A 27562-nucleotide genomic window follows, 5' to 3' on the forward strand; every position below is an offset into this window, starting at 1 on the left:
GGGGGGTGGGCATGGGGGGGAGAAGAAGAAGAAGAATGATTTGTATTGTAATGTAATGAATGTTAGTCCCGTTGTATGGAAATACATTTTAAATGTAAACTTACATTGAAAAGTTTTGGGCGATTTTTTTTTTTATTCAGCAAGGATGCATTAAATTTATCAATATGATAGTAAAGACATTTTTCATGTTACAAAAGATTTCCATTTCAAATAATTGATGTTCTTTTGCATTTTCTTTTAATCAAGGAATCCTAAAAAAAACAAAGAAATATTAAGAATATTTTCCTCAAAAATATTAATATGAAATCTTTCCTGAATACCAAATCAGCATATTAGAATGATTTCTAAAGGATTTTGTGATAAATGGCTACTGATAATTTAGATTTGCCATCACAGGAATAAAACTCATTTTAAATATATTAATTATAATACAAATATAAATACATAATAAATAATATTTCACAATAATAGTGTTATTAATGTATTTTTGATTAAATAAATGCAACCTTGGTGAGCATATGAGACTTCTCTGAAAAACATTTATCTTATCGACCTTGAACTTTTAAATTGGTAGCACATATATGGTTTCCTTTAATCCAAGTTTAAATGATTTTTTTGCCATTTTTATTGAACATAAAGCAAAAATCTTTGAACATAAAGCTAAAATAAAAGTACAAATTATTTAGTACCAATAGTATACTTAACCTCAGAAGTTGCACAATTTGATGTCTGTAACACAACACGTGTGCAAGAGACCCAAAGAAATTTAAGGTTTATTAAAATACACAATGAAATGCTTAAAATGATACTTTATCTACTTTGATCATGCTAAATCAAATGTAATGCTTAGGTATGAAGGTTTATATGAGTTTTCAAGGCCTTAACAGCCTGATCTATACCTCTAACACAAAACAACCCAACTATTGCTCCACTTGAACTTTAGCTGCTTGCTAGAGTGTCTTGAGGCATATTTGAGTGTCAGAGTGGAGCAGCAGTGACGGCCCTCCCATCTCTTCCTTCATGTGTCTCTCAGCAGAAAGGAGAAAATGTCATTAGCGAGGCCTGGAGGCTCCTCTTGCCTGCTCACAGACTCGCTCTCTCCGTAATATCCTCTTCCTGCTCCACAGGGTTAGAGCTTGGACTCATGGGATGGCTTAGGTGACAACCAGACTCAGAGTGGGAGCACTGGGAAGCCCATTGTTCTTAAGGGCTGTAACCATGGTGTCAAGTACCCATGGAGCACTCACAAGCTCTGAAGACTTTATATACTGTAGATGCACCCTGGTTTTCTAGTGTGTTTTCTGTCACTCTTAAACACACTCATGTTTTTTTTTTTTAAGTCTGTATAAGGGAAATTGTAGCCTCATGCTTACCGCATTGTGTTAAAACATAATTTGACATCACCTCCAAGCTTATTAACAAAGCCTACGTAGTTCCTCTTCAGGAACTCGAGCTGCGTCGAAAAACGCTAGGGGGAACGCCTTCGGCGACCCACGCTCTGAATCACATGTGAAATCAGTCCAATAGCTGAACGGGACGTCACGGCGGATGACGTCATGACCAGGAAGCTATAAAAGCACGTGCGGCGGAGCCAGCATCAGCTTTCTGTCATTCAGCGAAGCGCTCTGTGTGTGTCAGTCATATTTATTGTTGTCTGTCTATTGTGAGAAAAGTCTAATAAGCAGCTATGTCTAAGGCTCACGCTAAGACAAAGCATGCAAAGGGCGAGTGCAAGCCTAGGACGAGTGGGGATTCAGCCAAGCCTCTTCAGGAACTCGAGCTGCGTCGAAAAACGCTAGGGGGAACGCCTTCGGCGACCCACGCTCTGAATCACATGTGAAATCAGTCCAATAGCTGAACGGGACGTCACGGCGGATGACGTCATGACCAGGAAGCTATAAAAGCACGTGCGGCGGAGCCAGCATCAGCTTTCTGTCATTCAGCGAAGCGCTCTGTGTGTGTCAGTCATATTTATTGTTGTCTGTCTATTGTGAGAAAAGTCTAATAAGCAGCTATGTCTAAGGCTCACGCTAAGACAAAGCATGCAAAGGGCGAGTGCAAGCCTAGGACGAGTGGGGATTCACACAGCCTGTGCATGGTTTGCTTGGGAGCGAAGCACACAGAGTCGGCTCTTGAGGGGGCCGGCTGCCCGCATTGCGAGCGCCTCCCACTGCGTACGCTTCGCTCCCGGAGGGCTCTCTTTGAGGAGGGAGCCTTCGCCAGCGTTCCTCGCGGTGCTGGCCCCGCTTCCGTCGAGTCGGATTATTATGGAAATGTGGCAGGGCTATCTGAGCGTGGCTATAAGACGATGCCCCGGGTTGAACAGACGCTAGCCAGCTATCTGTCCCCGGGCATGGCATCGTCGTTAAAGGCTCCGGCACTGCCCTCCAAGCTGCTGCGTACAACATCAGCGCAGGTGGGCAAGGGGTACGCGGCAGCAGGTCAGGCCGGTGCGTGTCTGCACACGATGTCTGTGTTACAGGCGTACCAGGCCGACCTGCTGAAATAGCTGGATGAGGGCGAGGAGCTTAGCTCTGATAATATCGCAGAGTTAAGGAGAACCGCTGATCTCTCTCTCCGTGCCACCAAAGAGACCACCCGCGCCATTGGGCGGTCCATGGCAGCTATGGTGGCAGCAGAGAGGCATTTGTGGTTGACCCTGTCTGATATGAAAAAGAAAGACAGGGTCTTCCTCCTCGACGCCCCGCTTGCGCCTTCTGACCTGTTCGGCGACGCTGTCAATTCAGTCGTCGACAGGGACCAGGAGGCTCGAAAACAAGCGGCGGCGTTTCAGCGGTTCCTTCCTCGCCGTATTTCAGCTCCGGGGGCTGCTGAGTGGCAGCAGTCCCCACCGCGTACCAGCTCCTCACATAGGGAGACACAAAAACAGAGCGTTGCCGCTCGTGTTCCCCCGCGTCTGGACCAGAGGCAGAAGCAGCGCTCTGGGTTGGGGGCCTCGAAGCCTAAGCCGGATGGGTTCTACAGCTGTTACTTCATTGTTCCGAAGAGGGATGGGGGGTTGCGTCCCATTTTAGATCTGCACCTATTGAACCGCTCAGTCATACGACTGAAGTTCAGAATGCTCACACTCAAACAAGTCGTGTCTCAGATCAGGTCCGAGGACTGGTTTGTCACGATCGATCTGAAGGACGCATATTTCCATATCTCCATCCTTCCTCATCACAGGAAGTTCCTGAGGTTCGTTTTTGGGGGCAAAAGCCTACCAATACTGGTTCTTCCTTAGGCCTTGCACTCTCACCCCACACTTTCACGACTCAACCACATCGACGATTGGTTGATATTAGCTCAGTCAGAGTGGATGGCGGTTCGACATTGAGATGTCGTTCTCGCTCACACGAAAGAGCTGGGGTTAAGACTTAACGCCAAGAAAAGTGTGCTTTCTCCAGTACAGAGAACCACTTATCTGGGCGTGGTGTGTGATTCGACCATGATACAGGCATGCATGTCTCCTGCTCGGATCGAGTTGATCCTCACCTCAGTCGCGAGAGTAAGAGAAGGCCGGTCACTCACTGTCAAGCAGTTCCAGACTGCTTGGGCTGATGACAGCTGCGTCCAACGTGATAACTCTTGGCCGGCTGTACATGAGACCCCTACAGTGGTGGCACAAGAACAAGGGGTTCTCCCCAAGGGGAAACCCGCTTCGCATGCTCAAGGTCACGCAGAGGTGCAATACGTGCCTTAGACATGTGGAGGAAACCTTGGTTCTTGTCTCAGGGCCCAGTGCTGGGAGCTCCTTGTTGCCGCGTATGCTAGCGACGGATGCATCCCTCACCGGTGGAGGTGCGGTCATGAATGGCCACACTGCCCGCGGTCTGTGGAGGGGTCGCCATCTGACATGGCATTCAATTGTCTGGAGATGCTGGCCATGTTTCGAGTTCTTCCAGACCTAAGAGGTCACCATGTGTTGGTAACAACACAACGGTGGTCTCTTACATCAACCACCAGGGAGTTCTGCGTTCGCGCCCCTTGTACAAGCTGGCGCAACAGATACTTGTGTGGTCCCAGGGCAAACTCCTCTCGCTGAGAGCAGTTCACATTCCTGGGCATCTCAATTTGGGAGCAGACATCCTGTCGAGGCAGGGGCTGAGGCCCGGGGAATGGATGCTTCACCCCGAGGTGGTGAAGCAGATATGGAGAGCTACAGTGGTGGCTCAAGACCAGGGGGTTCTCCCCGAGGGGAAACCCGCTTCGCATCTTCAAGGTCACGCGGAGATGCCTATGTGCCTTAGACATGTGGACGAAGCCTTGGTTCTTGTCTCCGGGCCTCGTGCTGGGAGCTCTTTGTCGTCGCATGACACTAGCGACAGATGCATCCCTCACTGGTTGGGGTGCGATCATGAGTGGCCACCCTGCCCGCAGTCTGTGGAGTGGTCGCCATCTGACTTGGCATATCAATTGTCTGGAGATGCTGGCCGTATTTCAGGCATTGAAACACTTTCTCCCAGACCTGAGAGGTCACCATGTGTTGGTGCGCACCGACAACACAGTGGTGGTCTCATACATAAACCACCAGGGAGGTCTGCGCTCGCACGGTTTATACAAATGGGCACACCAGATCCTTGTGTGGTCCCAGGAGAGGCTCCTCTCGCTGAGAGCGATGCACATTCCTGGGCATCTCAATGTGGTAGCAGACGTCCTGTCGAGGCAGGGGCCGAGGCCCGGGGAATGGATGCTTCACCCCGAGGTGGTGAGGCAGATATGGAGTATTTTTGGTCAGGCTCAAGTGGACTTGTTCGCGACTCAGAAGACATCGCAATGTCCCCTCTGGTGCTCTCTGACTCATCCAGCTCCGCTGGGGCTGGATGCCATGGTACAGGCGTGGCCAAGGCTTTGCCTGTACGCCTTTCCCCCGATCGCTCTGCTCCCAGGAGTTCTGGAGAGAGTGCGCCAGGGCGGAGTCCGCTTACTGTTAGGAGCCCCATCATGGCCGGGCCGAGTATGGTTCTTGGATTTGATTTCCCTTCTCGACGGCTCTCCATGGGAGATTCCTGGTCAGGAGGGACCTCCTCTCACAGGTGGAGGGCACGATATTTCACCCCCTCCCGGAGCTGTGGAAGTTGTGGGTGTGGCCCCATGGTTGTTGACACCATCCTCCAGCACGTGCTTTTATAGCTTCCTGGTCATGACGTCATCTGCCGGGACATCCCGTTCAGCTATTGGACTGATTTCACATGTGATTCAGAACATGGGTCACCGAAGGCGTTCCCCCTAGCATTTTTCGATGCAGCGTCTCGTTCCCTCGAGGAACTAGGGTTACATACGTAACCTGAGACGTTTTTTAAAGGGGTCCTATTATGCTTTTTCACTTTTTCAACTTTAGCTAGTCTGTAATGTTGCTGTTTGAGCATAAAAAAGATCTGCAAATTTACAAAGCTCAAAGTCCACTTCAAAAGGAGATATTTTATTTAACAGAAATAACACTTTAGAAAGGATACTAGCTAAAGCTATAGGTCTATAGTTATCTAAGTTACCTACCATTCCAGCTTTGTTCTTAATAACTGGCACTAACAGAACAGACAACATTGAATCTGGTAACACACCATGAATCAAAAGGCCAGTAAAACAATGTATACAATGTATAACAATGTAAAATAAGATACCGATCAAATTAAATCAGTATTAACAAAATTCACATGCACTACAGAGGTGGCACAGAAGAACATAAAAGTAGCATTTTGGTATATTTACAGAAATTCATGTTAAGATTAATGTTTTAAATATAACATTTTGAATATAAAAATATTAAATGATTTAAATAACTGAAATAATACTTTAAAAAATTAAACTTAAACTGCCAGTAGGTGGCGGCAAGTCACTGATTTTATCATGGAATCATTCATTCAATTGATTCGTTCTAAGGGCTGATTCATTTAGGAACAAAACAAGTGACTCCCCTTGTCACTTGCCCACTTGAGAGGAAGTAAGTGCTCAAGACTGTCCCAGGTCTTAGGACCTGTCCCAAATGGCACACTTCATGTGCACTTGCGGTCTTACAATGGCCGTCGCATGCTTAGTGTATCCCATCATGCATCATGTTGTGGAAATAAATCGTGAGACTTTTTGCAGAGATCTCGTGACAGGTCACGGAAACCTTTCCAATGGATGTTAAATATGAATAATAATTAGATATTACATATAACTTGGTAGTAAAACAAAGAGTTGCAAGTTTTATTTGTGCAAATGAGTAGTGGTGATAATTTTTTTGTACAACATTTGCAACTACTTTTTATCACTCAATCAGAAGCACCACAAAATTAAATTGTGTCATCTGTTATAGGGACTACTGAACAGACATTTAGAAGCTGATTTTAAAATGAAAAATAGTGAAAATAAAAATAAAGCTCTGTAAACACTTGCATTTTTACACCACTATAAGTGTGTAATGAAAGTTCTACACAAAATTGTGGTCTTCATGCTCACTTGAACACTTGGACCAAACACAGGAAACTTTTTGGTGTTTAGTATTTTTATTATTCTTAATTTATATATGCATATGAATATTTATATAATTAATATATTATTCTTAATTTATATATATAATTGTGACGAGTGGAACAGAGCGAGGCCGGTGGAGTAAGTGATGATGAGCGACACAGAGTCCCACAGAGGAGCTCCGGAAGGATAAATGGAGGAGTAACGACAGTGAAGGATGAGAGAGGACCAGGCATGGATTATTTATGTTGTGTTGTTTTATGCGGCAGTCGTCCGTGAGGGGCAGCCGCTTTTACTTTCGTTTTGTGTTAGTTTATTTGTTTATTAATGTTTTATGTTTAAATGTTCGCCGGTAGCCGCCCCCTTCTTCCCGATCTACGAACGTTGTTACAATAATATGGTAAGGAGTGGAGGACAGAGGAGCCTCTTAAAGAAGAAGTTACAGGTCTGTGAGAGCCAGAAATCTTGCTTGTTTGTAGGTGACCAAATACTTATTTTACTGAGGAATTTACCAATTAATTCTTTAAAAATCCTACAATGTGATTTTCTGGATTTTCTTTTCTCATTTTGTCTCTCATAGTTGAGGTATACCTATGATGAAAATTACAGGCCTCTCTCATCTTTTTAAGTGGGAGAACTTGCACAATTGGTGGCTGACTAAATACTTTTTTGCCCCACTGTATGTGTGTGGGTGTGTGTGTGTGTAATTACTTGAGTTAAATATGATTGCATAATTCCAACCAACCAACTTCTATCATAAACAATCCAGTTGTGTGTCATGTTTTTTGAACTGTGAGCTTTCAGGGATGTCCGTCTAAAGTGAAGTTTTTGTTGTCATTTATCCACCCTCATGTCATTCCAAACTTGTTGGAACTTTGTTGAAGATAAAAGGAGAATTTTTTTTTCAACAATTGTATTTGTTGCTTTGTTCCATAAACTTTCAAAAAAAATTATAAATAAAATAAAATAAATAAATAAAATAAAATACAATAAAATTAATAAATAAATTTAAAAAGCTGTCCAGAATACTTTCAAGACTTCTAAAGCAATACAATAGCTTGTCTGATGATCAGATCGGAATTGAAATCTGCACTCTAAAAAATGCTGGGTTAAATACAACCCAGTGCTGGGTAAAATAGGGACAAACCCAGCACCAGCACTGGGTTGTATTTAACCCAGCATTTTTTAGAGTGTGTATTTATTGATAATTTAAAACTTGCTCTCCTTGGCATGTTAATGAGAGAGTAAAAGTAGTCATGGATGGTTTGCAGATGAATTGTTCTTTTGAGTCATATCTTTTTAATGAATCATTTGACCTGGTTAAAAAAATAATAATTTGACTGATCGATTGGTTCACAAATCAAACAAATCTGGTTCTTTACTTCAGTTCATTGACCGTCTGGTTACAGCAGTTCTGTAAGATTATCAATGAATAGCAGTTAATGATTATCAATTAATCTTTTTTTTTTCACAAACACAAATAATATTTCATAGAGTTATGTATATACAAATTTGTTTAGTCTTTTTTACTCTGTTGAATTTTTATTAAACGTATTTGTTAGTGTATTGCTTGCATTTATTTAATGTTGAATCTGCATCGGAAATGAAATTGCCTGTGAAGCTAATATGGCAATAAACCTAAATACAACAACAATATCAACAACAACATCAACATCAATAAATGACTAGTGTAAAACTGCCTGCATGGACCAGGATCCATTTTTTTATGTTGTTTGTGTGTCTTTTTTAAGATTGAAAACTGTTCCTGTTCCTATTAATTGTAATTGCATTTTAATAAAGTGATCAGCACAGCCTTCAAAATTTCTCTTTTTTGTGCAAGAAAGGAATTCTTATGAGTGTAAAATGACATGAGGGTGAGTAAATAATGTCAGAATTTTCATTGTGAACTATCCCTTTAAATATCACAGTTTTGATGTATTAATGTAACAGCTGCATATTTCCACTTACTCACTTACTCTTACTCTTGACAGCAAAAAGCTCTTAGTTACAAAGTTACTTACTGGACTTTAGTGTTACTGTAGCTTTAAGAGTGCAGAGAGGACGTAACATCTCTCCTGGAGACGCAGCTTTTTGCTGCGTCTCCAGTTTGGCATAATGAGGACACCGCTGTAGTTTGCTTCTCTCTACCTGTCCTATGGGAGGCAGCGGCTGGTCATGTGACCTGCACAACACTCCTCTGTGTGCTCATCATTTTTGTCATGTGACCTTCTCTGTGTTCTGTGGCATCTAGTATCTCCACCGGGCATGTGATTGAAAGCGCTGATATTTCATAATGCTCAGGAACTGGTGGTTTGCTTTCGTATCAATGCGGTGTCTTTTTATTTGTGGTGCATATCAGAGCTTTAGTGGATTTGTACAGTCTGTGATTAAAGCAAATCACTGTAAGAAAACAAATCTGTAGAAATGTATAATGGCTTGGCAGAAAATTACATATTTAACATATTAAACATATTTTTACAGACTTTTCTTTGAATGTACTCATATACCCATTGACGACAATATTTTTTTTCATTTAAATAGTGCCTAAATTTAATTTGTCTACTATTAATGTGTGATACAGTATATGCATTATAGGAGAATTGTTCATTATGTTAAGAAAAATTACAAAAATGACACATTTCAACCACAGTGTCATTTCTCATAATCTCAAATCATTTTATTTGTATTGTATTCTGTGGTGGAAATTAAATTCAATCAGTTTTATTAAATTTAATCAGTTTTATTAAAATCAACCCATGGTACCAGTGGCGTACCACACATCTGAGTCCCCCGCAAAGAACGAGATGGGGCCCCTCCCACCAGCAGTGATGTCATGTATGAACATTTATTGTGCACCTGCTACAACATACTAGTGAGTCCGTCTTCCCAATTTACATAACTGACTTAACAGAAATGAATGTGGTGAATTATCATTGCATTGATGTATTTGATGTTGAATGTTGAATTTATATATATATATATATATATATATATATATATATAAATTTGAATTTGGAGTTTTTCGAATACCATGTCATGCTCAAGACTAAATCTAAACATGAAAGAGTAAGAGTAAACAAAATCTAAACATGAAAGAGTAAGTTGCAAAATGTTTCAAGAACAGCACTGTCAAGTATTCAAAGCCGAGTGTGAGTGAGAACAGGAGAGGTCTTACTTGTATATGCTTGTGTGTGTGTGTGTGTGTGTGTGTGTGTGTTTAGCTGGAGCACTTAAGAGAGAAAAACTAGTTCAAATCAGGTCCTTTTCAGAAAGCACTGTTGCAAGTGTGTAAAACGAAAAAAGAAGGAGACACAATTGGTGTTGAAAGTGCTGAGAGGGGGAATGTGGGAGGGAAACGGCACAGTAGCCTTGCCACATGGCTGGTCTGTGGGGGTTAGCAGGGGGCAGCACTGTCAACAGTCTCCACAGTGGGGAAGTTCCGGTGGAGGCAGGACTCAGCCATGGCACTGCTCATGGTACCATATGGTGCCACTCAGAGGATGGCAACCCCCATCCTCAGCCTCAGTGACTGACTGAGTAGAAATAATGGCAAACTGTACTAGAGCCAGTCCTGAAGAGCCAGAGCCAACAACCATCCACAGCGTTGTCTGGAGAATAGTCAAAACCGGATATTTAAGCAGTATGAGACAGAGTGGTAACAAACTGTGATGAGGAAGTCAGTGCTAAATAATAATTTGTAGGAATTACTTTTAGCTTAAAAAAAATGCTTGATTTTTTTTAAGAGTATGCATTTTGTTTAAAACTGTGTCAATAATGTGCACATTCTTGTATAACCAACTAGACAATCAATAAGGTGAATGATTTTTAGTCTTTTGGTTATTGTCCCTCACTGGCAAATGTTCCTTGACTTGGGATGCACAATAAATAAATAGCAGTTTGGTTATCAGATGATTTTAAATTTATTTTTATCTATTGACACACTGTATATTGGATGTTTAATTGAACATGCTGATTTTCTCTATTTTTACATTTAGGTTACCTTTGTCATTGTGTAATGCTTATTTAAAGTTAAACTTTAAAAACACTAATAATATATTGTACATTATAATGTTTTTGTGGGTTAGGTTAGGTTGCTTAAATCCACATTTAGCCTTTAAAATATTTGATTTAGTGTTTTATTTTTATTGAATTTAGACAAATGTTATTTAATTTTTATACTGGGCATTTATTGGTTGTCACCCATAATATAAAAAAAGATTTTTGTATCACCCAGAATTTCAATATTAGTGCATCCATAAGCTTGACCAAACCTTATAAATGATTGACATTTAAGAAATGGAGTAAAATTTGTTTTATTCTACTCTCTCAATGGATTTTTCCATTTTTAAGCCCTCACTGGGCCCAACAGAAGCATTTCCAATTTGGTAACTGTTTTTCCAAGTGGTAAATCAGTTCATTTGAACCCCATTTATTTTAAGGTGTCTGTCTGCAGAAATCAATCATGCATGGTGTTGCTTCTGTCTGGAAGGGGGGCTTAATTTCTAAATTGGAAGGGAGTGATTTTCTCACTATGTTCCTGATGCTTTCACATGGTGTACTTTGATGGATTTGCGCTTACTTTCAAACATTGATCTCCAGGTGATGGGATAAATCATTCCAGTTTGGCCTCAGTGACTTTGGTACCCTTGTGAGAAGTGGAAGTCACCCTTTGCTGGATTTATAAGCAAAAGCCTTTTAAAAAATGCAGTTAAGCAGCTGTTTAATGCAAAACATGAGCGGCTGCCATATCGTAAGACGCCTTTAAATTCATGGAACCAATTGAGTGAAAGTTCTGTGTTCATTTAAGAGGCTAAATTTAGCCCATTTTTATCAAGTGTAATGAGACCATTTCTTTCTCATAGGTACTTTAAGGTATGTGAGTTTGCCTGTTTGTTATTCAAGAAAATGTTAAGAGGAGGAGAAGCTATTTTTCTACTTTGGGGTTTCCTTGTCTTTCATGCTATAAATAATAGTGGATATTTGTTGACAGCTTAACTATTTATCTTCTCAAAATATTACAAGTTTACTGATTACTTATTATTGTGATAAAATAAATATATTTTTTATTGCCTACTTTTATATAAATGTAACATTTTATATATTGAATAATATATATTATTCAATATATAAAATATTACATTATATATAATTATTTATGAAAATGTTTATAGAAGCTTTACAGATATCTGTAAAAGATTTCTTAAAGGTTTCCACAAAAATATTAAGCAGGACAACTTGTTTACAAATTGATAAGAGATGTTTCTTGAGCATCAAATCAGCATATTAGAGTGATTTCTGAAGGATCATGTGACACTGAAGACTGGAGTAATGAAGCTGAAAATGCAGCTTTTTTAAATAAAATATATATACATAGAAAACAGTTAAATTGAAATATTTACAGTATTACAGTTTTTACTGTATTTTTTATCAAATAAATGCAGCCTTGGTAAGAGACATCTTTCAAAAACAAAAATGAATGGTAGTGTACAGGAAGTCAAGGCCAAAAGGTTTGGCAGTGACAAATTTCGTGTTTTGCAAAGTTTGCTGCTTCAGTATTTGTAGATCATTTCCCCATATGTTTCTATGGTATACTGAAAAACAATGATAAGCATATCATAAGTTTTAAAAGGTTTTATTGGCAAAAAATATGAGTCAATATTCCCAGTGTTGACCCTTGTTCTTCATAACCTCTGCAATTTGCTCTGGCATGTTGGATATTAGCTTCTGGGCCAAATCCTGACTGATGGCGATCCATTCTTGCCTTATTAGTTCTCGGAGTTGATCACAATTTCTTTTTTTAAAAGGGATTGAGATCCGGGAAGTTGCCTGGCCACGGATCCAAAATTTCAATGTAATGCCGCTTCTCTATCACTCTTGCTTTGTGACATGGTGCTCTATCATGCTGGAAAATGCACGGATCATCACCAAATTGCTCATAGATCGTTGGAAGAAGTCGCTCTTGCAGGACGTTTTGATACCATTCTTTATTCATGGCAGTATTTTTGGGCAGAATTATGAGAGAGCCCACTCCCTTGGTTGAAAAGCAACCCCTCACATGGATGGTCTCAGGATGCTTCACTGTTGGCACAACACAGGACTCATGGTAGCGGTCACCTTTTCTTCTCCGAACTATCGATTTTCTAGATGTCCCAAACAGTCGAAAGGGAGCTTCATCAGAGAAAATAACTTTGCACCAGTCTTCTGCTGTCCAATCCTTGTACTTCCTGCAGAATTTCAGTCTGTCTTTGACGTTTTTCTTGGAGGGAAGTGGCTTCTTTGCTGCCCTTCTTGACACCAGGCCGTTGTCCAAAAGTATTGGCCTCACTGTGCGTGCAGATGCTCTCACACCAACCTGCTGTCATTCCTGAGCAAGCTCTGCACTGCTGGTGACACGATTCCGTAGCTGACTCCTCAGGAGGAGACGGTCCTGGTGCTTGCTGGACACTCTGGGACGTCCTGAAGACTTCTTCACTGCAGTCGAACCTCTCTCCCTCTGATCTTTCAGGTGCAATGGTTCTTTCAGGTGCAAGATTCTTTGTTGCAATTTCCTTGCATGTGAGGCCCTTTTGATGCAAAGCGACGATGGCTGCACGTGTTTCTTTGGAGGTAACCATTACTAAAAAGAACACAATGACAGGAAGTGCTTCTTTCCTCCTTTTATTGCAATCAGTCTGCTCTAGTATGATAGTGATTTCACCTGACTAGTACTCATTCACACTTTCTCGTGTGCTGCTGATATGATTAGTCAATTAATGTTAGCTGGTCATTTTGTGTCAGAATCAAAAAACAGTGAAATTTTTTGTCCAATGAAGCTTTTAGCAATTATTTAAAATGCATCTGATCACTCTACACAATAATCTAGAAACAATGTGAATGAACACCACAACAGCTTAAGCAGCAAACTTTGCAAAACATAAAATTTATGTCACTGCCAAACCTTTTGGCCATGACTGTATACATAAAATGTCAACTTCTTTATTAACATGTTTATTTAGTGTGTTCAAGCTGTTTTTCCTGTTGAACACAGCACAAATGTCCTGTGAGTGGTGTTCAGATTTGTACTCTTGTGTTAGAGGATGAATGGAGCTGCTAGTGTCTGTGAGCTTCATTTATGGCTCCATCACAGGTTGCCAACGTGCGCTGTTCCCTCATAAACGCACATTTGTCCCGGTATTCGCTGTGAATGATGTTGAATTTACACTGACTCAACCTCAGCAGTACTTTCACTACATCTCTGTCCCTCGTCTGTCCTTTCATACAACATCCTGGCACAGATAGGGTGGATTTATGCCCATGTAGGGAGCCGTGGGGCCTAGGGGACATGATAAATGGGCCAGCGTGTAGGCCCCACCAAAGCCTCCGCAGGAACGCTGCGCACAGCCAATGAGTTACAGTTGTGGCTCCTGTCATGGTGTGTGTTAGGACATGTTTATTTAGTGTATTCAAGCTGTTTTTCCTGTTGAACACAGCACAAGTGTCCTGTGAGTGGTGTTCAGATTTGTACTCTTGTGTTAGAGGATGAATGGAGCTGCTAGTGTCTGTAAGCTTCATTTATGGCTCCATCACAGGTTGCCAACGTGCGCTGTTCCCTCATAAACGCACATTTGTCCCGGTATTCGCTGTGAATGATGTTGAATTTACACTGACTCAACCTCAGCAGTACTTTCACTACATCTCTGTCCCTCGTCTGTCCTTTCATACAACATCCTGGCACAGATAGGGTGGATTTATGCCCATGTAGGGAGCCGTGGGGCCTAGGGGACATGATAAATGGGCCAGCGTGTAGGCCCCACCAAAGCCTCCGCAGGAACGCTGCGCACAGCCAATGAGTTACAGTTGTGGCTCCTGTCATGGTGTGTGTTAGTACGAGCGACTGCTGACAGCTGTTTAATCATGGACGTTTCCATGTGCTCACCCGATGACATCAGCAGCCACTGAGACCAGCTGTCATGAAGTAGGGGAGAACGGCATAAAAACACATCCCACCTCACGCATCTCCACGCCGGCTCTCCTCCGTGTCCCCACACTTTACCACGTTAATTAGAGCTTCCTCATACCTTAATTACACCAAGTTCTATGCTAATGCCGGAGACCTGTGTGAATTGCTCACCGTTTCTTGCAGACTCTGTGCCTGATTTGCATTTCACACAAGGTTTACTTCTATTCCTGGATGAGAGGAAGAGAGAGAGAGAAAGAAGCAAATGATTTGTGATGGGGAAGAGGGGTTTGTGCTAGCAAAGTAAAGCTGTGCTTCACTTTCGTATAACCTTGTGCTTCACTTATGGGTCTTTGTTTTATGTGCTGTCTCAATTATGGCAAGCCTGGGCTGCTTTCCTGAATATCATTTCCTGCTCAGAGCACAAAGCACTTTCATATGTTCTTTTACAGTGCCAAGCTCAATGTTTGTCTCTGTTTCTCATGTTTTTCCATAAAGTGCTGAAAGGTTTTTGTCGTCTAGTGCTGCTCAATTTCATCTCAGCATTGACTTTGTGCTCCATTGTTCATTATAGCTACTGTAACTAAAGGTCATTGTGTTCTGAATGTTTGAAAGGTGAATGTTGCATCTTAATATTGAGATGTGAAGAGTGCAATCCTCCAATCCTGCTTTTGCATCCTATGATTGCAATTTGCATCCTGTTTCAAGCCTTTTGGAATTATAATGGCTTTTTCCAGTTATACTGTACCTTTAGCAAAGAAAAATGACAAACAAAACCTCTTTAATATCTAATTTGTTTCTCTAGTCAGCAATGAGAAATTTTAGAGCTTCAGAAGAGACCTCAATGTTGTATTAAACTGTGCTTTTTGCCATAGTCTATAATTAAAAATCAGAAGTTTCAGTATACATTCAAACATTTCTTGTCAAATGTTGTCTCTCTTTATTTCTTCTAGTTTAGGCACATGAAATTGAGTAATTGTATATAGTTTTTATTGAAATATTGTTAGACACCTATTATTTGTTTATTTTTTTGTATCAATTTTTTTGTGATCATGCCATTAAAAAATATCCCTTGAGATAAATGGATGGATGGATGGAGGGATTCATATTTTAGAAGAGGCATCTGAGACAAATTGCATTCTTAAATGATAATCTAGCTAAACCGGATAAAATATTAATCTAATATTATTCAAATAAATTAAAAATATCTGACAGTATCTCAGTTAAGGTGAATATTACAACCTTAAATGATAGCTGTATTAATTTGACATATTTGTAATTTAATTATAGAAATTTTTAGATAGTTCTTTGTTCTTGCACTTTTTGTATATTATGTAATTGTATATTTCTTCTTTTAATACAAAAAAAGTTATGCACAACGTTGGCGTTTGCTGTTTCATTCTGTATTCCCAAATTCAAACTGCCCTTCTAATAAATGTCTTGTATTACATTGTATTGAACTCTTGAGTCTCACTGGCTGTGAAAAAGCAACTGATTTAGTTTTCTAATTGGAACATCTTGCAGTCACCTTGTTGCTCCTGTGTTGGAGCTGGTCCTTTATGTTTATCTTTGACCCACAGGATGTTCACTGGTGACGGAGTTGAGGAACAAGAGAGCGATAGGGTTGCACAGGGGGAGGGAGACCGGGGTTAGAACTGGGGGGCAGGTGTTCAGATCATCTTGTTGTCTTTCTCTGGAGCACACTGTGCATGAATGGCCGCGCATTCATTACATTCCGTAGGTAGCGTATTCTTTTAACTCTCTATGTAGGTTCCTTATTTTAATATACGTCATATGATATCGTCATGGCGGAGGAGTCTGTGAGGAAGACCCCTTTAGCGTAAGTAAAGCTCTGGATAGATTCATGCTTAAGACCTCAGTGCTGTTTAGACAGGGAAAATGCTGGATATGTGTTGTATGCGTGTCATGTCAGTGAAGAAATATCTTAATTTTGTTTATTAGTCACTGTTTTGTTTGGATTGACTCTTTTGGAAGGTATTCATGCAGTCTTTAAGCATTATTCGTGTGAATGTCTGAGATGACCTTACATGATGGAAAGAACATTAGACTGAAAGAAAGATTGAGAGAGAGCTGGAGTGGGGAAAAGGAAATGTGGTTTTGGTGGTGTAGTTTCCATTTGCATGCAGTTTGTGAAACAGTATAGATGTTTCACCATACTTTTTTGTATCTCTATCTTTTGAAATATGATATTGTCTTCAATTACTTCATTAGCTTCAGAAGAACTAAGTGCTTACTACGCACATTCCTAGTAAACACATACCTTAAAGTTGAAGTTGGTATTTCGCCATGTGGACATGGTCAGTCAGGGCTGTATATATATATATATACATATATATATATATAATGTATGTGTGTGTGTTTGGTTCTGTTCTATGAATTTTGGAGAAAAAAGATCAACCCTTGAACTCACTGTGGAAATTGGTCAGTTTTAACATTACCAGCAATGTAACCAAATGTTGAGTTGTGGGTCAAATATAACAATCAGAAAAAACATATTGACAATCTGAATAAATATAGGGCATTATTAAATATTATATAAAAAAAGTCAAAGTAGGTTATCAGGTTATCAAGTTTCAATTTCAGATATGTTAAATTTGCTGGTTAAATGTCAAACGTGGGGTTGTTACATAAAAATGTTAAATGTGCTCATAAAATTGAGGGATTATTAGGTTAAAATGTTAAATTTGCTGGTAAAAGTTGAGGGTTATTGGGTAAAAACTGTGAAATTTACTTTTAAAAGAAAAATTATTAATTTGAGAGAGTATTATTATTATTATTATTATTATTATTATTATTATTGGGTTAAAATGATACATTTGCTGGTAACATGTTAAAATTGAAGAATTATTGGGTTGAAATGTAAAAATGTTACATTGGCTACTAGAATTTGAATCTAAATTTTTTTATGTCCCCTTTCTTTTTCTCCATCTCTTCTCTCCTCACAGGTTGCACCAGCAGTTTGCCAACTACAAGGAGCAGGTGAGGCGAATTGGGCCGGAGCCCCCCCAACAGAGGCAGCAGGGCCAACACAAGGATGATGCCCCGACCTGTGGCATCTGCCACAAGACCAAGTTTGCTGATGGCTGCGGAAACCTGTGCTCCTACTGCCAGACTAAGTTCTGTGCCCGGTGCGGGGGAAGGGTCTCTCTGTGTTCCAATAACGTGAGTACCACCTACATCGTGTGAGTGGCCAGACTGTTTTTCATACTTCCTCGACCTGCATCTGCACACATTTAAGCAGGAGCAGAGAGAGAAGAGCACTGGGTGGATGAGAGAAAGGTTAATTGGGCATTAGTCAGAGGAGATGATGCTGCTGGTCACTGGGGGGGTCGCCGCACACCCATGCTGGGATGCCCAAGTCAGCACTGAGTCTCCATGGGGGCAGCCGTACCACGCAAAGGGAAGCACCTGAAATGGTGGCCCACCTCCTGGAGTGTGATATTTACCTTCGCTTTCTATTCCTTCCACTGAGTCCGGAGCGCTAATTAGTGTTCACTCATAATGAGTGAAGTGTAGGGACTCAACAGGAGAGCATTAGCTCACCGACAGAGGTAGTCGAGTAGGGAGTGAGGTCAGTGAGGTGGAGATAAGGCTAAATGTAATTAATAACTGATTTAGTTATGGATGTATCCATCTGGACATTTGCAGTAAATATGTAATTTTTTTTATAGCTATACAATTAAGCCTGGCCATTTGTGGCGTAACTATTGTCTACACAAACACAAGTGAAGTTGAAAAAGGGAATTGAGAAATTTTATTGGTGGTCAATATTTCCTACCAGGCATTTTCTTTTGTATTTTTTTTAAATAAATTAATAAAAAGTATTTATTATTTTGCGTATGAAAAATTTATGAGATATAATTTTTAGTGACTTATAAATAATATTAATGTTATTTATTTATTTTTTAAATTAGGTATACACAATATCGGTTATCAATATTAGAAATGTTATAGTTTATTGGTAGTTTTTGAAATTGAATATTTAATTGTACATGTTCATTTCCCCTATTTTTCATTTAAAGGGGTCATATGATGCGATTTCAAGTTTTCCTTTCTCTTTGGAGTGTTACAAGCTGATTGTGCATAGATAAGATCCCTGAAGTTGCAAAGACTAAAGTCTCAAAACCAAAGAGATATTCTTTATCAAAGTTAAGACTCTGCCACGCCCTCCTAAAATGGCTCGTTCTAACATGCCCCCACATCTCTACCTCACTATGTGGAAATATTTGCATAATGCCGCCCAAATGTGCACTCAAAGAAAGAAGGCGTGGTTTCAGTAAATGCAGTTAGTGTTGATGCAGCCATGTCAGAGAGACGCTGTGTGTTTCTAGGCAAAAGCAAAAGCACTTTATTTGGCCTTCCGAAAGTAGATGCATTTCTGTCGTCATCCAAATGCTCGCATAATCTTGAAAAATGCTAATAATTTAATAAAACTGTTAAATAAAGTCTTTAGCAAATGTCAAAATTAATATCTAGTGTGAACTCGGGTAAATTGGGCAACTATTCTGTCCATTATACTGAATTGACCATATTTTTAATTGCACATTATAATGTTGTGATACCTAAATTTAGTTGGAACATTAAAATGATTAATTATAGTTAATTATAGAAGTGTTTAATTTTTCATTTATTTAGACAAAATAATGTATAATTCTTATGTATCTACAATTTATTGGTTATTGGCTTAAAACAATTATCTGCTTATTGGTATCAGCCAGAATTTAATTTCATTACATTACATATTACTAATAAGTGCATTTTCCACTGAGGAGATAATTTAATTTGTGTCAGCTAGGGTCTGTTTGTTGCTTTTATATTGAAATGTAACTCCTGATGTAACTCCCAAATCTGATTTTTACTTACATTTGGCACTTCATGAGGTTTAACTTTGGTTTAGTGGATGTGAGAAAGCTCAGATAGGCCCAGTGTTGAGTGTGGAAAGGTGTTCAGGTGCTCTTGTCTGTGTCTGAGAAGGTAGCAGAAATCCCATATGTGATGCCATGGAAGTGAAGTCTCCGTTGGTAGCGGATGGGTGCTGCCCTGAGGTTAGTTTCGCTGAAATGAGCGCATGTTGTTTCACTGAGCCCTTTGGCATGTGCTATTACTGAGCAGTCTTGATAATGGAGTCGCTAGATGCCTGTAGGTTAAACATAAAGAGCTACACCTACTTAATCTGGTGGACTGGAAACGGTAGATAAAAGCGATGAAATACACTTAATAGCTCCATTGCTATGAGTAGCCTGAGCTGGTCCAGAGTGAATAGACTCAAAAAAGTTCAATAAACCTGTTATGAAAATCGTTGGCACTGGCAGTCCTGGATTGCACAGTCAATACACAGTCAGTAAAGTCATTACACACTACTGTTCACAAGTTTGGGATCACTAAGATTTTTAAATACTTTTTAAATTTTTTATTAAATGCATTAAATTCATCAGTGACAGTAAAACCTCTTTTGAATTTTCTGTTCATCAAAGAATCCTGAAAAAATGTATCATGGTTTCCACAAAATATTAAGCAGCACAACTGTTTTTAACATTGACAATAATAAGAAATGTTTCATGAGCACCAAATCAGAATATAAGAATGATTTCTGAAGGATCTTGTGACACTTTGTCATCACAGGAATACATTTTTAAATATATTTAAACAGAAAACTGTTATTTTAATTTGTAATAATATTCCACAATATTACTAATTTTACTTTATTTTTGATTAAATAAATATGTGACCCTGGACCACAAAACCAATCTTAAGTCGCTGGGGTATATTTGTAGCAATAGCCAAAAATACATAGTATGGGTCAAAATTATAGATTTTTCTTTTATGCCAAAAATCATTAGGACATTAAGTAAAGATATTTTGTAAAATTCCTACTGTAAATATATCAAAACTTAATTTTTGATTAGTAATATGCATTGCTAAGAACTTAATTTGGACAACTTTAAAGGCGATTTTCTCAATATTTAGATTTTTTTGCACCCTCAGATTCAAATAGCTGTATCTATCCTAACAAACCATACATCAATGGAAAGCTTATTTATTCGGCTTTCAGATGATGTATAAATCTCAATTTCGAAAAATTGACCCTTATGACTGGTTTTGTGGTCCAGGGTCACATATAGCCTTGGTGAGAATAAGAGACTTTCAAATGGTAGTGAATGGACGGTTATATTTGTAAAAATATATTTTTTATTTCCAAATACCCAAAGTATTTTTTAAAGACATGTAATAAACTCCCAGCCACAAACTAGCCACAATTGAAACCGCAATTAAACACGACATCATGCAACATTGTTTTTTTTACCCCTAATTTGCATGAAATTTGAACTTAAACAATCCTCTTCCTCCATACCAGTTGATATGTATGCTGAGCCTCCAATGGATAAGTGTCCAAAATTACGTGTCCTGCAGTGTGATGGATTCGTCATTAACTTCATTAGTGTTGGGCTGCCATTGAATGAAGATTCCATATAGAGAGACAGGAAGAGACATTTAGCTATATTGTGAACATTCTATCAAAATGACCTCATACAGTGTTCATGTTCACTGTATGAATATTTAATTATATAAAGGAATGAAAAATGGTACAGTCTTTACACCTGCCTTTAGTGTGGATTTGTTTATCAGTGTGCAGGTGTTCTGTAGTTATACAGTAGCAGTAGTGTCAATGAGTATTCTTACTATGGTGGAACGTGGAATGTCATGTCGTTTTCAGTGACCCATTCATGCACTACCTTTATTTCCACTGGGAATTTTTCATGGGAAATCTTACTTAGAGTAAATATTAGTGCAACCTGCACCTCTCAGGTTTGCCCTGTGGGTGGCAACATACCTGCAAATTTACACTACCACACAATTCATGATCTGTCCTGAAATAATAGCAAGGAAAAAGTGAATAAATCCACAATATATAATGTAAAACATTCAAAGACATTATTGTTTTGCAACTGGAAAATGCAGTTTGTATTTTGATGCCTTTTGATGCTGCTAATGTGTAAGTGTAAAGCTGTTTTTGTGTTTATTATTCTAGTATGCATCTAAATGTTTTGTGTTTTCATATCTGATTGTCATTTCATACTTCTCTCTTGTTCTTCTCCACCACCCACCATCCTGTTTCTCTCTGTGACGCTGAAGAAGAAGGAGGACAAAGTGGTTAGCATTTTCTATTCTCTTTATGTCACTGTGCAGTGTGAATCTAAAAGTGTTCTTTCCTTCACTCCCCTCATTCACATATACAAGCTCTTCAATACTTCTTCAATGTTCTTTTGAGTTTTACTTTAAATATGGACATGTCTGACCTATGTAGCATGTTGCAGTATATCAGATTCCACAAGCAAATTTACACCCTTTATTTGCGCTCTTAGTAAATCAGGGCCAGAGAATGTGTTCAATGAATGCATGTCTTGCTTGGCCTGCTATACTGTTAATATGTCCCATGGAGCTGCATTCATTAATCAGAACAGTGCCATACATTTCAGTGCTGCAAAAAGATCCCTGTAAATGCAGTTCAGTGCTCATTATCCCACTGATTATCAGGCCTCTTGGTAATATCTGTTTTCTTCTTTAGCCTTGGTAATATCTGTTTTCTTCTTTAGCCAAGCGTTCAGAAAACTGTGTTTTTTGAAGTCCACAGTCAACGCAGCCATCTACCAGGAAATTTTTAGAGCACTTCATGCTTCCTTCTCCTGACAAGGTTTATGGAGATGCTGATTTCATTTTCCAGCAGGACTTGGCACCTGCCCACACTGCCAAAAGCACCAAAAGTTGGTTAAATGACCATGGTGTTGGTGTGCTTGACTGGCCAGCAAACTCGCCTGACCTGAACCCTATAGAGAATCTATGGGGTATTGTGAAGAAAGAATTTATCTTCCAGAATCTGGCAGTAAGTTTTGGGAGTTCATGTTTAATCCATCTCGAGATTTTATCTGTAGAATATAACCTGCTCAATAATTATGCACACCTGAATATAAGGCATTTTTCACTTCCAGCCTTCAATAATATATAGATTATAAGTGATTAAATACAAGATTAATATTTAATATTCTGCTGTCGTGGTAATGCAAGGAATGTTGTGATTGGTTGTCAAGGCAGCCAATCAGAATTTAGCAGCCTCGTCTCTGATTGGCTGGAATTATGGCATATTGTAATGCTGGGTTGTGTTGAGCAACCGAGCCGTTGGCATTTAGAGAGTAGTGATGGGAAGTTCGGATCATTTTATCGACTCAAACCTTTGAGTCTCGTTCAGCAAAATGAACGAATCTTTTTTCGAGTCATTTCGTTCATTTTAGCAAAATATAATTGAAATGTTACGTGTTACTTCCCTAACACATCTACTACTTAAGCAAACGTTGATCACACTACAAACAATACAAAACTATTGGCCCCAACCACGGCATACAGAAGACAGCGACGACAATGATGCTGACGACATACAGCCTGAGAAACTTAATCTTGTCACAGGCCTTTTCAGAACCTTTGTCGAACATGGTAATCTTTTTGTATTACTAGATGGTACTACTTAAAGATTTTTTAAAAGTTTTTTCTGTTAAATGTGAACATTGCACAATAACTTGCAAGTCTTTCAAATCGTTCGTTCTTTTGTCACGTGACGTGACAGCATTTGAGAGAGAAATTAGTTAATTTACAAGCTTCCTTACAAACGGGTGCATAGTTATTATTATTATTATTAATATAATTATTATAATTATGATTTACTCTTACAGTTACGTGATGCATTTCTGGTCTCAAATTGTAGCTTTACACTTCATACAGTTTATAAATGTGTGAATTTCTGTCATGATGGTTCTTTTCCTAAACACTGAATGTTGTAACAAAGGTAATAAAGAGTTGGTTATTATTATTAAGCTTAACTTTCCGGCTCAGACTGCATAGGCTAAGCTTATGGGTCTGTCACGTGATGAACGAACGACTCGAAAAACCCGAATACTCAAGAGATGAACTAATCAATTCTCTTTCCGGCTCAGACTGCGTAGGTTAAGCTTATGGGTTTGTCACGTGATGAACGAACGACTCGAAAAACCTGAATACTCGAGAGATGTACTAATTAATTCTCTTTCCGGCTCAGATTGCATAGGTTAAGCTAATGGGTCTGTCACGTGATGAATGAACGACTCGAAAAACCTGAATACTCGAGAGATGTACTAATTAATTCTCTTTCCGGCTCAGATTGCATAGGTTAAGCTAATGGGTCTGTCACGTGATGAATGAACGACTCGAAAAACCTGAATACTCGAGAGATTAACTAATCAATTCTCTTTCCGGCTCAGACTGCATAGGCTAAACTTATGGGTCTGTCACGTGATGAATGAACGACTCGAAAAACCCGAATACTCGAGAGATGAACTAATCAATTCACTTTCCGGCTCAGACAGCATAGGTTAAGCTTATGGGTCTGTCACGTGATGAACGAACGACTCGAAACACCTGAATACTCGAGAGATGAACTAATCAATTCTCTTTCCGGCTCAGACTGCATAGGTTAAGCTTATCAAACGTGAGATGTATGTCTCTGTGACGAAAGACTGAAAGTTGGTTTTGTAACATCAGCAGGGAGATGAAATAGATTATTTACACTATTGATCCGGTATTTAACAATAGGAATGGTCTTTGTATGAGGGACGGGTGAAGGAGTGTTTTGCGAGAGGGCCGGTGGGTGAGCTCCAGGCGCTGATGTACTGGCTCATTAGATGGAATGGACGGTAATGTATTTTGTGGCAGTCTTTCATCCTTATCCAGGATTTATAACATGCTGAATTATGGGTCTAGCTCTGCCTGTTGCCGTCCCAATTCATCAAGCTGTCGGAGGTGGAAGCATGAACTGCGTTCTCCCCTTTCCTCCACTCACAGAACTCAAGCACTCCATTTATCCACCCTGTTTGTGTGGACCTGACACCGGTGGACAGCCCTGCCTGTCCGCATCTGGCCGAGTGATGGAAATGAAATGATATTAACAAGATATAAGAAGAGGCGGAGTCTGGTGATAAATGACAGGCCTTCGGCTGCTAGTCAAACACAGCCGGCTGGAGTCAGACATTGGTCCGTTGGTAAATTGTTAAGACGCTCAGCAGTTGTTTAGCATTTATGTGAACTAAAGGATACTCAGACCTTGTTACTCTGTATGTCTTAAGTCTCCTAAAAATGAAAGTTTTCCATTGGTTCCCAACACAGTACCAAAATTGGAATGCAAAAATACTATTAAAGTCTTTTAAAATTTATTAATACTTAATTAGCAGTAAAGTTTTATTTGATCTCTATAGACAACCTTGATGTTAACAACTACAGATATTGTTTTAAAAAAAGTCTCTTATGCTCACCAAAGGCTGCATTTTAAAAAAAAAATACAGCAGAAACAGTAAAACTGTGAAATATTATTACAATTTAAATGAACTGTTTTCCTTTTTTATATATATATTTTAAAGTGTAATTTGTTCCTGTGATGGCCAAGCTGAATTTTAAGAAGCCATTTATCTCATCTTTAGTGCCACATGATATAATGCATCCTTGCTGAATAAAAATATTAATTTCCTCCAAAAAAAAAACCTTACTGGCCCTAAACTTCTGAACAGTAGTGTATATTTTCTCCTGACTTTTAAAAGTATGTTTGTTTTGCTATCCTAATTATGCTTTATAATATATAGCAGCTTGCATTTTACTATTTGCTTTTAGCAATGTTTTTACCTTGACTCCAGAAGACCAGACCTGCGACAGATCTTTTTGTTGTGACCCACCAGACCCACTACTGTTGAGTGTGCACGGTGGTTTGTGGTTTAGACCGAGAAACCATACGAACAAGTGTTAAATCGGATTTTTGACTGAGAGTAATTTATCAACAGAGCTATTGAGATTCTGGCATTCTGGAGTTTTGTTTCAGTGAGCTGTGATGGACAGATTGTGATGCTGGGTAGAGAAGAGCCAGAGATATTCATGACGAGTCTTCTTTTAATCTAGATTCATTCACAGCAAACATTGTTTGCCTGGACATTCAGGTACTGTTCCACAAGAGCTGAGATTGGATGTCATTTTTCTTGCATCGCAAAAGCACTGACAGTTTTACACAAACAAAAATAAACCGTCTTCTGAGGAGATGACTGAAAAGCACTGTCTATTACATTCTCTTAATATCACATTGAAAGGGTGGAGAGGGACGAGTGCTTTAGTGTAATCCAGGACACGCTTGTATTGGATAACACATGCCCACACATAAAGCACACATACATGCAGATGGGAGAAAAAAAAGTTTCAACTTGTGCCCACTTTCAAAATCCTCCAACCTTTGCTTCTAAGATGGTTAACTTAGATATTTAGTAGACTGTGCCAGCTTTATTGTCTAGTTTATATATATATATATTGATGTTCACTTTATTTTGGTTTGTTTGAAATAGCCATTACAGTGCAATGAAATATCCAGGTGCTTAAAAGGAAACCATTTCACAGTAACACCTGAATTCAAATCATTGATGATTCTGATAGCTTTGAAGGGTTCTATCTTTATTAATATAATAAATAATATAATATAATCTAAAAAAATTAACACCCTGGGAAAATGCGTTTCTCTAGCTGTTTTCACTCTGATTCTTGAAGAATGACAATGGAGGGGGTGAGAGAGAGGATGCTATAGCAGATTTTCCTGTTTCAACAGAGTGTTACACCCATCCTTCCTTGTCCTTTTTTTTAGACAGGTGATCAATTTGAAGTTGATTTTAACAGATTTGGCTGAAGCAGTTGTTATTGTTTGATCTGAAGCTGAGAGCAAGAGATGCTGGACAGAGAGAGTTTATGTGTGTTTTGGACAGAGTGGCTCACAGGCACCAGGGCCTTTACTGATCATTAGCAGATGTTAATTAGCTTGATAATTAGCCCATCACTGGACCTGCAGGAGTTTGATGAGTTTCCTGCAAGGGTGAGACTGACCCTCTCGTGGCTTTGGTCTTCTCTGCTCCTTTACACTTTCTGTCCTTCTCTCACAGACCCCTGGGAATGTTTTTAATATTATTGAGCTTATAGCCATTGTTTGCATTTCATGAATGCCAAAGACTCTTCCTCTGAGTGTTGTATAACAAACTGGAAAGCCATTTCCACATCTTCATCTGTCTGATTAGAAAAGAAAACATTAGCCTGCCAGATATCAGTGAAAAATCTGTACTGTAAGAAAAAAAAGTACAGAAAAATTACCAGCAAATTTCTGCCAGGAGATTATCTGTTGAGTTTACGGACATTTCCTTTGACTGTAAAACACAACACAATGCAGTTGCGTGATTCAAAATACAGGGGAAACATATTAATCATTCATAATAATAGAGTACGTTGGGCCCTATTTTTATAGACTTTTAAAAAAAAGTTGAACACGTTCCATCACTAATGCAACAACCATCAAGATCCGGTTGTTGAAAAAAAATAATAGATGGAAAAATACAAAACAAGCACTGGCAAAACATGTACTATAATATCATGGGGTGTGTCTCAATCAGCTCCCTAGCTCCTGGGCTCGTGAATCAGTATATCGTGTACACTAATTCGGTCACTGGTAAGTTCCCTGGCTCACTGCACACTGGGACAGTGATTACTCAGTTTCCGGTGACATGATTACGTACAACGTCAACGGACAATATAGTAGAACGTCATTGCTGGAATTAATCAACAACAGGCAGGACCATTCTCTTTTTGAGATTATTTTTATTCTCTTTAAACACATCATTCTGTTACATGTTCTTACAACATTTTGGCCGAATATTAATCATAAATGTTAACTAGATGTGTTCATTACCTGTCTAGCGATGTGTGTGTATGCTGAAGTATACTAATTAAATGGTTTGTCCAATGCTCCCTAGTTTTCAAAGAGCGAACGCTATCATATCATATAAAATGTTTATGTTCCTTGTTAATGTCTAAAAGTGTGTGATTATGTGTTTAAATGTATTCATATGTCTGATATTAATAAGTTATGGACATATGGAATGAGTTATATTAGCAACTAACATAGTTCCAATAAATGATCTTTTTGGATAGGAAGTTGGAAGGATTGGAAGTTTTGAAAGTTGCAGTATGTTTTCATAGTACACTGTCTTATATGTCAGTCCAGAAAATTTCGATTCCCCAAGATATGACCTTTTCAATGTCTAGCATCAATTTTAA

At 39.1% G+C, this 27562-nt stretch overlaps 1 protein-coding gene across 1 annotated transcript in view; it reads left to right on the forward strand.

The window, feature by feature from the left end:
• LOC107585356 (regulating synaptic membrane exocytosis protein 1-like) overlaps positions 1 to 27562 on the forward strand; it is a 72638-nt gene that overhangs the window by 21829 nt on the left and 23247 nt on the right. Inside the window, exons 3-4 of the mRNA XM_016272359.1 lie at positions 17356 to 17572; positions 21545 to 21562. Of these exons, the coding sequence (XP_016127845.1) occupies positions 17356 to 17572; positions 21545 to 21562 (235 nt within the window). The remainder of the gene's footprint in view (positions 1 to 17355; positions 17573 to 21544; positions 21563 to 27562) is intronic.

The sequence above is a fragment of the Sinocyclocheilus grahami genome, unplaced genomic scaffold (genome assembly GCF_001515645.1).
Source record: "Sinocyclocheilus grahami isolate Dianchi unplaced genomic scaffold, SAMN03320097.WGS_v1.1 scaffold69.1, whole genome shotgun sequence".
Taxonomy (NCBI): domain Eukaryota; kingdom Metazoa; phylum Chordata; class Actinopteri; order Cypriniformes; family Cyprinidae; genus Sinocyclocheilus; species Sinocyclocheilus grahami.